At 34.5% G+C, this 14,264-nt stretch overlaps 1 protein-coding gene across 4 annotated transcripts in view; it reads right to left on the bottom strand.

Annotated features, from left to right (window-relative positions):
* Window positions 1–14,264, bottom strand: part of RGS17 (regulator of G protein signaling 17) — a 104,136-nt gene that overhangs the window by 45,837 nt on the left and 44,035 nt on the right. Inside the window, exon 2 of one of the 4 annotated variants that reach the window (XM_044761757.2) lies at window positions 13,687–13,787. The exons of 1 other annotated variant lie outside the window; for it this stretch is intronic. In XM_044761757.2, coding sequence (XP_044617692.1) covers window positions 13,687–13,739 — 53 coding nt within the window. In that variant the 5' untranslated portion in view covers window positions 13,740–13,787. Of the gene's footprint in view, window positions 1–13,674; window positions 13,788–14,264 lie in introns of all 4 variants that reach the window. 2 more of the 4 variants (XM_070487346.1, XM_070487313.1) reach the window with 2 other exon arrangements.

Genomic DNA, 14,264 nt, shown 5'->3' with positions numbered 1-14,264 from the left:
AAAAGACTTAAAATGTGGAAAGAAAAAACATTCAGTAGAGAAAACAAAACCACAACATTTGAAAAACGGTGTGCCAGAGACTGTTTCTCCTAATAGTAATTATTCATATAATTATTTAAGGTAGTTACACAAACAGGGATAATCACTATGGAAATTCAATACAGAGCAATGTTTATATAAACACATTAAATAGGAATAAAGAGACTAATACTATGTGAAATGATCCCTAGAAGGAGCTAAAACACACAAAATATATCCCATTTATGTTCAGGTTTAATGTAATATCTCTAGGTGCTCTTCAGATCTTTTTCTACAACTAAGTGAATGTAGGTTACCTCTGATTCTCTCTTGTACTTCATAATAATTTCTGTATTCAAAGACAGCTTCACTTTGCCATCTCCTTAGATGTATTCAGCATATGAGGTAGTATATTATCTATTCTTTCCAACACTACATTCTGTATATTTTCTTTTACACCAAAAGACATCTAAAAAAATAACAAGTAAAGATACAATAAAGTAACCTGTAAACTTTCCCAAAAGCTTGTGTTCTACTCAAGGTAAAAATTCATCAAAGAGGATTTATGGTCATCTTTCCTTACATTATTTTGTCTGTTTAACCAAAATAATTACTTCCTTTCACTATGCCTTTAACATAGATATTTTCAGCAAACTGGTCCTGTTATAAAGTTCATACCAGGTCAATCTTTTTTTTTTTTTAAAGGAACACATCAACCTCCAGAAAGGACACAAGTGATGGAGTCAATTCAATCAGCAGTCTTCACTCGCACAGCAAAATGTTTTTATTCATTCCAGGAAGAGTAGGCATCAGCTATTAGAAAGGCTATGCATCTGATACCAAAACCAGAAAAGGACACTACTAGAAAAGAAAACTATAGGCTGAACATAGATGCAAAAATCCTCAGTAAAATACTAGCAAACAGAATTCAGCAGTACAGTAAAAGGGTCATTCACCATGATCAAGTGGGATTTATCTGTGGGATGCAAGGATGGTTCAACATACCCAAATCAATCAATGTGACACATCACATTCACAGAATGAAAGAAAAGAATCATATGATAATCTCAATAGATGCAGAAAAAGCATTTGACAAAATTCAACATCTATTCATGATAAAAACTCTTAACAAATTAAGCATAGAAGGAACATATTTCAATATAATAAAGGCCATATATGACAACCCCACAACTAACATCATATTTTTGTTTGTTTGTTTGTTTTTATTTAATCTTTATTTTTTTATTGCAGTAACATTGGATTATAACATTATATGGCTTCAGATGTACATCATAATATATTTCAAATTCTGTGTAGATTATATCATGTTTACCACCCAAAAACTAATTATAGTCCATCACCTCACGTGTGCCTAATCCCCACTTTTGCCTTCCTCCCCTTCCCCTATAGTAACCACCAATCCAATCTCTGCTAACATCATATTTAATAGTGAATGTTTGAAAGTATTTCCTCCGTGATCAGGAACAAGATAAGGGTATCCACTCTCAGTAGTCTTATTCAACATAGTAGTATAAGTCCTAGCTAGAGTAATCAGGCAAGAAAAATAAATAAAAGGTTTGAGACTTGGAAAGAAGGAAGTAAAATTATCTCTATTTGCAGGTGACATAATGTTATATATAGAAAGTTCTAAAGACTCAACCAAAAAACTGTTAGATCTAATCAACGAATTCATTAAAGTTTCAGGCTACAAAATTAACATACAAAAATCAGTAGCATTTCTATACACTAACAATGAATTTTTTTAAAAAAATAAAAAAATAAATCCCAGTTACAGTAGCATCAAAAACAATAACATGCTTAGGAATAAATTTAACGAAGGAGGTGAAAGATCTCTACTCTGAAAATTATGAGACATTGATGAAAGAAATTGAAGAAGACACAAAACTGGAGAGGTAGCCTATGTTCATGGACTGAAAGAATTAATATTGCTAAAATGTCAATACTACCAAAGCCATCTATAGATTGAATGCAATCCTTATCAATATTCTAATGTCATCCTTTATAGAAGTAGGAAAAAACACTCCTAAAATTTATACGGAACCACAAAAGACCCCAATAGCCAAGGAAATCCTATGAAAGAACAAAGCAGGATGCATCACACTTCCTTATTTCAAGCTATACTATAAAGCTATAGTCATCAAAACAGTATGGTACTGGCATAAAAACAAATAGACCAACAAAACAGAATTGAGAGCACATAAATAAGCCCAAGCATATATGGTAAACTAATATTTGACAAGGGAGCCAAGAATACTCAATGGAGAAAAGACAGTCTGTACAATAAATGCCAGTGAGATAATTGGATATGCACATGTAAAAGAAAGAAACTGGACCCAGATCTTATACCACTCACAGAAATTAACTCAAAGTGGATTAAACACTTAAATGTTAGACCTGAAACCATGAAACTCCTAGAACAAAACACAGGAATAAAGCTCCTTGACATGGGTCTTGGTAATGATTTTTTGAATATGAAATCTAAAGCACAAGCAACAAAATAAAAAATAAACAAGTAGGACTACATCAAACTAAAAAGCTTCTGCACAGCAAAGGAAACCACCAACAAAGTGAAGAGACAACCAATGGGATGGGAAAAAATATTTGCAAACCATATATCTGGTAAGGGGTTAATATCTGAAATATATAAAGAACTCATACAACTCAATAGCAAAAAAGAAAATAATCCAATTAAAAAATGGGGAAAAGACCTGAATAGACATTTTTACAAAGAAGATATATGAAAGGCCAACGGGTACATGAAAAGATGCTCAACATCACTAATTATTAGGAGAATGTAAATAAAAACTATAATGAGATATCACCTCACACCTATTAGAACGGCTGTCATCAAAAAGACAAGAGATAACTAGTACTGGCATGGATGGGGAGAAAAGGGAACTTTTGTGCACTGTTGGTAGGATTGTAAGTTAATACAGCCACTATGGACAACACTATGGAGGATCCTCAAAAAATTAAAAATAGAACTACCATATGACCTAGCAATTCCACTTCTGGAAATATATCCAAAGGAAACCAAAACACTAACTTGAAAAGATATCTGCACCTCCACGTTCATGGCAGCACTGTTTACAAATGGCCAAGACATGGAAATAACCTACGTGTCCACTGATGGATGAAGGGATAAAGAAGTTGTGGTAGATATATGCAATGGAATATTATTCAGCCATAAATAAGAAGAAACCCTACCATTTGCAACAACATGGATGGACCTTGAAGGCATTATGCTAAGTAAAATAAGTTAGACAGAGAAAGACAAATACTGTATGGTCCTACTTAAATGTGGAATCTAAAAAAAAATCCAAAAATCAAACTCATATAAAAAGAGATCAGACTTGTGGTTACCAGATGGGGAGGGTGGGGGAAGAGGGAATGGAGGAAGGTGGTCAAGAGATAGAAATTTCCAGTTATAAGATAAATAAGTAACAGGGATGTAATGTACACCATGATGACTATAGCTAAGACTGCTGTATGATATATAGGGAAGTTGTTACAGTAAATCCTAAGGGTTCTCATCACGAGAAGAAAATTTTTTTCCTTTTCTTCCTTTTTTTCTTTTCTTTTTATTGTATCTATATGAGAAGATTATAGCTGAACCTATTGTGGTAATCATTTCACAATACAGGTAAATCAAACCATCATGCTGTACACTTTCAACTTATACAGTGATGCATGTCAATTATTTCTCACTAAAACTGGAGGAAAAAAAGAAAACATTTCTGAGAATATAGCCAAAGGAACTGAAATCTGGGTCAGGAAGAAATATCTGTACTCACATGTTCATTGTAGCATTATTCACAATAGCGAAGGTAAGGAAACAACTCAGATGTCCTTCGATGGACAAGTGGATAAAGAAAAAGTGGTATACACATACAATGGGATATTATTTAGCCCTAAAGAGGAAGGAAATCCTACCATTTGCAACAACATGTATGGATCTGGAGAACATGATGCTGACTGAAATAAGCCAGACACAGATAAACAAATACTACATGATCTCACTTATATGTGGAATCTAAAATAGTCAAACACATAGAAGCAGAAAGTAGAATGGTGGTTGCCAGAGACTGGGCAGGGGAGGAAACAGGGAGGTGTTGGTCAAAGGGTACAAAGTTTCAGTTATGCAAAATAATTACAGTCTGGAGAGCTACTATGCAAAACAGGGCCTATAATTAACAATCCAGCCATGTGATGCATAACGATGTTTCAGTCAATGATGGATCACATATATGATGTTGGTCCCACAAGGTTAGTACCATACAGCCCAGGTGTCTGGTAGGCTATATCATAGAGTGTAAGTACACTCTATGATGTTCGCACAATGTTGCAATCTCCTAACAACGCATTCTCAGAATGTATCCTCATCTTTAAGCAACACATGAGTGTACTATATTGTATACTTAAAAACTTGCTAAGACGGTAGCTCTTATGTTAAGTGCTTTCATAACAAAAGGAAAAAAAAAAAAAGCAAAAGTGGCCAGAGGAAACTTTTGGAGGTGGTGATAAGTTTATGGCATTGATGATGGTTTCATGGGTGTATACTTACCTCCAAACACATCAAGTTTTGAATACATTAAATATCTACAGCATTTTTTATGTCAATCATACCTCAATAAAGCAGTTAAAAAAAGAAGAAAAAAGGCTACTCATAACAATGAAGGAATAAAGTCTCCACCCAGAAGCCTTTGACACAGCTATTCCCAACCTCCCACTAAACACCCTCTGAAATATGCAAGATAGGTAAGAAGTAAAGTGACAAGTTTTATTTGGGGGGGTAGGGGAGCATAATTATTCTCCATCCTTATGTATATATGGAAGAGCATTGGTACTGAAAGGGAGCCTATTGGTTTGGTTTTTAGCAAAGAATAAGTCTGGGGGGAGAAGTGGATATTAGCAGTAATATCCAGAACATAATCAGGTAAAAAGGGCATGATAAACATCTACTTCAAAACTCTAAGGTTGTTGTGAAGATACTGAATAATAACTGTTTCCATACACAGATATATACGTATATGTGTGTCTGTATATTTATAAATGGCACCGTATATATATATATATATATATATATATATATATATATATATATGGTATATATCTATATGTGTATACATGGTATGTGTGTGTGTGGAGAGAGAGAAAGAGAAACTAAGCACACAGATGGGCACACAGTAAGTACTCAATTATCATCAGCTATTCACATTGTCATCATAATTCCTACTTCATCTATGAGACTTTCCCACTTCACTAATCCTCTGGATTAGAAAAGTGACTCTCACACTATGGGTGGTGAAGGATCAGGGTGTTTTTTCTGTTTTTAAATTTCCAGTCAGCCATAGAGTAATACTTTGGTCAAATATAATGAAATGAAAAAAAATGAGAAAAAATACAATATACAAGCCCCAATTAGTTTTTACTATCAGTTTTAATAGACATAAAATTACTCTGTCAAATTGCTATACATGTTTCTAAACCCTTACTCTCACTTTCATTACTTACTTTGTTGCAGGCCAGTAACAAATGTTTTGCAAATCAGCACATGGATCGCATGTGGTCACACACTGAGTAGCAATGTCCTAACACTTATCGTCTGTACCAAATATCAGAACTAGCATTGTTAGGGAGAATAGACCCTACTGTAGTAGTTGAGAATTCAAATTATAGCTCTACCTCTTACTCTTTGGGCAAGTTACCTAGGCATTTTGAGCTCTAGGTCATACACTGATAAAATCAAGATAATATTAGCTAATTCACCAGGATGTGTGAAGATTAAATGAAAAGATTCCTTTAATGAACACAGTGCTAGGCACAGAGTGAGCTCTCAATTTATGTTAATTATAGTTATTTTTATGCTTTTGTCCTTTCCATACAAGGTTTTGAACTATCGAATTATTATTTGTATCTTCAGCATATAAGGCAGTATCCTACTGTCAATAGCTGCTTAGTTAATTTTCTTAGTTAAGAACAATCCTCAGTTAGATAATAATAGTTTGTCATGTAAGAACAGAAATATTAGTATACTTAGGAGTGTAAAAATGTATAAGCAATTCACTTTCTGTTGGAAAAAATGCCATTGCATTGCTCTATTCCACAAAATTCATAAGCCATTAAAATATTAAAAAAATAGAACAATGCAGTTATCACAGGTTTCAGCAAAAGTCAGCCTCATGAAACAGGGCTTCTGAAACTGTGTTACTGAGTTAGGGAGAAATGGATCATATAATTAAATAGAGGTGGTTTGTAGATAATTTTTTAAAGAATTTCTTTTAGACAAGTTTTAGGTTTACAAGAGAAATGAGAGGGAGGTACAGAGATTTCCCATATGCCTCGTGACCCCCCCAACACACACACAGCCTCCCCCATTATCAACATCATTCACTAGAACAGTACATTTTTACCAAGAATGAATCTACACTGACACATCATAATTAACACAAAGCCCACAGTTTACCTATGAGTTCACTCTTGCTGTGGTACATTCTATGGGTCTGGACAAATGTGTAATGACATCTCCATCATTATAATATCATACGAGTATTTTCACTGACCTCTGTACTCTGCCTATTCATCTCTCTCCTTGTTCCCCACCCCTGGCAATCACTAATATTCTTATTGTCCTTATTGTCTTGCCTTTTCCAGAATGTCTTATTGTTTGAATCATACAGTATGTAGCCTTTTCAGATTGGCTTCTTTCACTTAGTAATATGCATTTAAGCTTCCTCCACGTTTTTGCATGACTTGATAGCTCATTTCTTTTTAGAGCTGAATAATATTCCATTGTCTGGATGTACCACAGTTTATGTAACCATTTATTCAAGCAACATCTTGGTTGCCTCCAAGTTTTGGCAACTATGAAGAAAGCTACTATAAACACTGTATGCAGGTTTTTGTGTGCACGTAAGTTTTCAACTCCTTTGGGCAAATATCAAGGAGTGTGATTGCTGGATCATACGGTAAAAATATGTTGAGTTTTGTTAGAAGACCTAAACTGTCTTCCAAAGCGGCTGTGCTATTTTACATTCAACCAGATAATTTTGTTTTTATTAATCAGTTTTTACATACATTCCCAGGCAACCCTTAGAACAAACCTGTGAGGTAGATATTGCCATTTTCCATGTAGGGAAACTGAAACAAGAGAGATTAGTCACTGGAGATCCTGCCAATACCCAGTACAGGTTTAAACTTAAGACTGCCTATCTCCAGAGTCTATGATCCTTCTTTCTCTGTGAATAATTCCTAGGCAATGTGGTCTAGCACAGATTTCTATCAGCAAAGCCCTGATAGGACCTGGGACCCTGAAGTAAGAGCCCTCACGCAAATTTCTCTACTAGGAAATGGGCATATCTCAGATGCTCCAGAAAGGCTGGATGGTTGAGTCCATCCATGACGTATGATTTTATGTCTCTCTTGATGGTCTAGCGTTTTATACCTTTCCATATTAACTTGGAATCATCAGAGTTAAGTTGTTTTATTCAATGAGGAAGCCTATAAAAGAGTCAGCATTTATTTAAATACCTGTTGGTTGTTCATTATACAAATAAATTTACAGTACTTGGTTTCCATTTCATATGAGCCATGAAATATTTGATCCAAAATTAAAAATACATAGATTGTAGTTTACAATTGAAGGTTTTCAAATCCAGAAAATCAATGAACATGCATATACTAAGTTCCAACCATGGATAGCTCACATCAGGCCAAAGATAGTGTCTTATTTTTCACCTTAATGACCTACGAGTTTTCATTAAGTCGGTTTGCAATGAAAGTTTGTTGCTTGGTTTGCAATAAAAGGACATCCCTTTTGTTGCAAATATATCTCCCAAGGGACCTCTAAAATATTTCAGAAAACACCATAAATCTTATTCACTAGAATTACCGTAAGGAAACATATCAGTCCTCTCCCGTGCAACCATGCCCTTCTGCTCCATCCTCCCTTCCAGTCCCTCCTCAATCCCAGCCTGGGAGATGCAGCTACTGTCTTTTCATCCAACCAGGCTTGCTCTACTTACTAGCATCTGCTACTTTTCCAGACTCACCTTCAGGTGCTGTAGGCATGCCTTTGATAGCCTGAGGACATTCTGTGAAATTTTCCAAGAGGGTTTAGCAGTCAGGGTCCCAGGAGGTAAATATGATGGTACAGTCAAATTTTAAGAGTGTTTACTAATGGGCTATTTATAAAAGGTGTAGGGAAAAAATAGAGAGATCCCAAGGGACAAGAAGGTATCCTGGGGTTAGGTAATAGGTAATAGACAGGTGATGTTACCACTCCCAGTCATGCAGGCACAAAGAGAGAAAGTAGTTACCTCAACCTAGGGACAGAGAGGGCTGTGCGGGGACAGGCCTTCTGACCAAAGCTGGGACCCGAGGAAGGTCAAGAGAAGCAGTCAGTTTAAGTGACTTTGCGGGAAGTAAGTGTCCCCACCACTCCCTCTGCCCTTCCTTTGATCTCCTGCCAGAGTCGATATAGGCCAAACCCATCAATGGAGCCCATGCAAATCAGTCCTTCAGGACAGAGGAGGGTAGAGAACAGAGGAGAATATTCAGAGGAGGGACAAATGGTGGCTATCCAGCAGTCAGGGCTGTTCTGTTGGCCCATTTTCATGTGTGTTCTGTCTACTCACTGATTGATGACAAAATGTATTGGAAGGGTCTCACTTATTCTTACTGAGTGATAAGTATGCTAAGAATCATATCTAGACCTAAAATAAAATGGAAATGAAACTCAGCTCCACTACAAGATATGTGTTAGAATTCGGATGTATTTCAGGACTATTAAGATCAGTCTTTCATGTCACTCTTGAAATATAAAAAGAAGGAATTTTTTTCAGCATTTAAAAAATTCTTGAGGAGGAAATGAATCCCACTATCCCCAAGGAGAGAGCTGTTCCTACTTGTGAGAAAAACACACAATTTCTTACATTTCCAAAGCTATAGTGTTTTCTGTGGCTTGCTGTATAACAATTTACTTCTGGCTGTCCATTTGTACAAAGTCAGAACAGCTAGAAGTCAGCGGTCTTCTGTTGATCTCAAGTCAGTGTTTGTGAGTTTTAACAGGCACACAAAATCAATTCAATATGAGTAGCATTTCTTCTAATAATACATCTCCTTCATTTTGTTTGGCTCTGCATCTACTGTTTTAACTAGTTACATAAAATATGTTATTAAGAAGACTTCATTTTCAATAGCTTCCTCAATACAAAACTCCCTGTCAAAGCAGAATGGATGTCAGAAACACTTGGAACTCTCTAGTCACCATATTGAAATGCCCGAGGGACAGAATGAAAAAACAGTTTCCTTAATTCTGTAATTGGCAGGAAAAAGCTTGCCTTCGCAGTTGAGATGTATATAGATGTTATAAACAGAATACAGTCTATTAGAAATTTCTCCTTAGCCTTAGTAAATTGGATGTCGTCCGCAATCTTTAGTCTCATTATTAATTTGGTTGGTAATATTTTAAAAAGGATTCTTGTATATATAGCAGTCCATGGTTAGTATCAAAGGTAGACTGTTTATTGGCTGATTAATTGTTTGCCTTTCATGTGGAAGCCTCAGTTTGGGGAAGGAACTCAAATCCATTCTTTGAGGTTTCCTTTTGAAGAACACTATTAAGAGAGAAGAAGCTGGGCAAGGCAGGGACCATCTTCTGCTCCCATGTTGGTGCAATTCAGCATGAAACCACAAGCTGCCCTGCCCTGGATGCAGATCAGAATAGAGAGCAAAATTGGGCTGATTATTTCAACTAGGTGAATTTACAAAATGATAAGTACATAACAACATAAATAAATGAGTTCATACATATTATTCTGTGCTGTATTTAAAAATTATTTATACAGATCAAATTAGGTAACCTAACTTTAAATAAACTGAAAATAATTTGATTTGTGATTTTGTAAAATTCCATTCTTATGTGTCATTCACAGCTAAACCTAGTCAATATTGATACTATTTACAGAGGAAAAACAAATGGAAATTTCGTATAGAATAAAAGCGAAAAGGATTCTTTCACGTAGTGTTAGAAGAAATGAATAGCCACTTGGAAAGAGATAAAATTAACTGAATCTTTCAACTATATACAAGAATGTACTCTAAATATATTCCAGACATAGATGCAAAAATTGAAAATATACAAATATTACAAGAAAACATCAGTGAATTCCTTTATAACCTGGGAGAAGGGAAAGTCTTGCAAACCATAATCAAATTCTAGAAAAATAAAAGACTTTACACGGCAAAAAACAAAACAAAACTAAAACAACACCAGATGTATGAAATGAGGAAAGAAAAGGACAGAATAATGTGTTGTGTGTGTGCATAAAAAAAAGGAAATGGAACATGTGTGTGTCATATATGCACATATACACATACATATATTTGTTTGCTTTTACCAAAAAAAATGACACAAAAAAGACAAACCAGATAATGGTAATGGTTACAATAGTGAGTGGGTAGGAAATGAGTAAAGAAATAGGGACAACTGGAAGATTTCTCAGAGTATAACTTTTTACATAGTTTTGAATTTTGAATGTTTTTCATGTTCGGGAAATAAAATTTAAAAAAATTTGAAATTGAACCTAACTATAAACAAATACACCTAATAGCATATTAAATTAATAATCTAACCACACACAGAAGAATTCATTTAAGTAACTTTTAAACACTACACTCTGCTATACATCCTTGGTGGGATATAAGCAAAGAAATCTTAAACTTCACTCAGTAAGTTTTCTGTTAGCAGTAATACTGGTATTGCCATTATGAAACTATTATATACACATATAATAAGATAATACAAACATATAAAAAAGTAAAATAATTGTATTATTAAAAGCAAAAATGTTCAATCTAAAGAAAAGGAGTAGAAATATAAAAGTGAAGAAAAATTTTAATATTACAACTGAATTAGAATTATTCATATGACCTTATGATTTTTAAAACATATTTCCTTGCTCTTTCCACTGAAAAGCCTCAGAAGCAATGACCCCCTAGTAGCAATAATCATACACAGCATCCAGATACTGAGTTCTAAACATTATTCCCTAGAAAACGGAACCAAAATTCTGTGGAGAAATGGTGATTCCAGGTCTGATGTAGGAGAATCCTAAGCTAAGCCAGGGGCATCTTGTGCCAGACAGTAAGGAAATGCTTTAAGACCAATGGGTTCACATAAAATGAATAGGACGGGCTAGTCCGGTGGTGTGGTGGTTAAGTTCAGCGCATTCCACTTTGGTAGCCTGGGGTTCATGGGCTCAGATCCTGGGCACAGACCTATACACCACTCACCAAGTCATGCTGTGGTGGCATCCCATATACAAAACAGAGGAAGATGGGCACAGATGTTAGCTCAGGGCCACTCTTCCTCAAGCAAAAAGAGGAAGATTGGCAACAGGTGTTAGCTCAGGACCAATCTTCCTTACCAACAAAAAAGGAGCCAGTTTGAAAAGGATCCATTGGCCAAAGTTAGATTAATTTAAACATCTAAAAAATAATATATGCATTTTATTTTAACACACTGAATAAATAAAAGTTCGTGTCCATAGTAATATTAAAAAGAGGAGCATAAAGCTTCTTTTTACAGAAGAATGCCAGCTAACACATTTACTAGGAATGACAGAATTAGAAAATCATTGTGTTTCCCCAATTAAGTAATTGATTTAGTCAATAAGTGCCAATGGACCCTGAAACCATGACACAAAAAACTGGTAAGAAAACCTTTGTATGGGATCAAAATTTCACAGAATCTTTACTATTCCAAAGGAAAAAAAAATGTACTTTCATAGTGAAGAGAGAAGTCATCACTTTTAGCAAGCGTCACCAATGGGGGACCACCTGACATCGTGTACCTTGTAACTGATGCAATACGAAGTACAACACGAAGTACTCAGCAATCTACTATTCTTCCCAGGAAGTATTCCACTTGAATATCATCAAGTCTCTAAACTCAACTTTCAGATTACAAAATAAAGGAGACAGAGTAACAAGTTAAATGACACTAAGAAGAACCAATAAGACAAATCAGAAATATAGGAATTTCTACAATACAACCCATCTGGGCTCCTTGCAAAATCATTACTTAGGGGAAAAAATGTAGGGAGATTGTTCTAGAATAAAAGAGATTATAGAGATAGTACTAAATGTGATGCATGAGTTTGGATTGGCTTGGAAAAAAATTGGCTGTAAATAATTCTTGGAACAATTGGGGAAACTTTAACAGGCTCTAGATATTAAATGATATTATAGAATTATTGTTAATTTAACTAGGTGTTATAATGGTATTGTGATTAAGTAGGACACTGCACTTATTCTTTGGTGATATATGCTGAAGGACCTTAGAGGTAGGGTTGCATGACATCTGCAGCCTTTCAAATGCTACATCTTTCCATATGTTTTAAAATTTCAGAATTGAAAAGTTGGGGCAAAACTTAAAGAGAAGAAAATTACCACTAAATTGTAGCTATTTACAGGTAAAATTATTCCTCAGATGAGTAACAGGGATAAGAAGTGGGGAGTTTTTCTGCCAAATTAGGTCAAAGTACCACTTGGGAAGAGAGAAGAAAATATTTGATGGAGTTGTTTTGGGGTGGCCTGTACATTTTCCATTACCTAAAATAACCCACTAATTGACATTATAAAGGGTATTAACTAATGTATTCAGTGTTCATATTTTTAACTATTTTTATTATTTTATATAAAATAGTTTGGTAATAAGGAAGGTGGAGCTCATGAGAAAAATATTCAGCCACGCTTTTAGAACCTTTTCAATTGATCCTTGGAGAAATATTGTGTATATCATTTATATACTTTAGTAAGTACCACTACCATCTGCATTACTTAGTAAGTACTTTGTAAGTAAGCTTATGTACTGTTTAAGGAGGAAAGTATGGGGTAAAATATAATCTCCACTATTAGTTTATAAAAATTTACCAGTTTTTAAAAAATATCGTCTTCTATATCTTTTTCAATTTTGTATTCTACCAATTACTCACAAAGGAATGTTGAAATCTCCAATTATGATGCTGAATTTTTTCTATTTCTTCTGTCACTTCTATTAGTTTCCGTTTGGGATATTTTGAAGCCCTCTTATTGTGTGCATACACATTTATCATTGTTACTTCTTCTGGATGACATGTCCCTTTTTATTCCTGGTTATAGTCTTTATTCTGAAATCTAGGACTTTGATAGTAATAGAGCTCCTCCAGATTTTTTTGATTCTTGATTTGACAGTATATCCTTTTACTCTTTACCAACTTGTATCTTTGTATTTAAAGTGAGATTTTGTAGGTAATATATATAGTTATGTCTTACTTTTTTATGTGGTCTGAAGATATCTTCCTTTTAAGTGGAATGTTTAGACCATTTATATTTAAAGTGGCTATTGATATGGTTAGTGCTAAGTCTACCATATTGCTCTGCTTTCCATTTGTCTCATCTCTTCTTTCCCTTTTTTCCCCCTTGCGTGAATTTCCATTACACATGCCTTAATTCTTTGTATTATTATTATTATACATTTTATTCTTACATATGTCATAAGCCTCATAATACATTATTACTCTTTTGACTTTAACCAATCAATAAATATTTAAAGAAAGTGAAAAACAAGAAAAAAAAGTATTTCATATTTACCCACATATTTACCATGTCTGGCCGACTTCACTTCTTTGTGCAGATCTGTTTCCACATGATATCATTTTCTTTCTGGCTGAATAACTTCCTTTAATATTTCATGTAGTGCAGTTCTGTTTGGTACAAATTTTCTCAGTTATTGGTGATCAGAAAAAAATTATTTAGACAATTATCTTGAAAGATAGATAGGGGATGCAAAAATTCTAGGTTGACTTTCTTTCAGCACTTTAGAATGCCATTCCATTATCTTCTGGCTTGAATAGTGTTTAAGAGAAGTTTGCAGTCATATTTCTCATTGTTTCTCTGTACATTGTGTGTGTGTGTGTGTGTGTGTTCTGGCTGCTGTTAGGATTGCTATTTATTACTGTCTTTTATATTATTATATTTATTGATGTGGTTTATCTTGCTTGAGGTTCACTGAATTTGTTAAAATTGTGAGTTTACAGAATTCATCAAATTTGGAAAACTGTTAGCTATATTTCTTGTGCACTGTCTCCTCCCAAACTCTGGAACTCCAGTTACATATATATTACACAGCTTGACACTTAGGCTCTGTTCATTTCATCATCATCATCATCATCATCATCATC

This window comes from Equus asinus, chromosome 1, assembly GCF_041296235.1.
Source record: "Equus asinus isolate D_3611 breed Donkey chromosome 1, EquAss-T2T_v2, whole genome shotgun sequence".
NCBI classification, from domain to species: Eukaryota; Metazoa; Chordata; class Mammalia; order Perissodactyla; family Equidae; genus Equus; species Equus asinus.
Note: the sequence above shows the minus strand (reverse complement) of the source record. Positions and strands in the feature narration are given on the sequence as shown.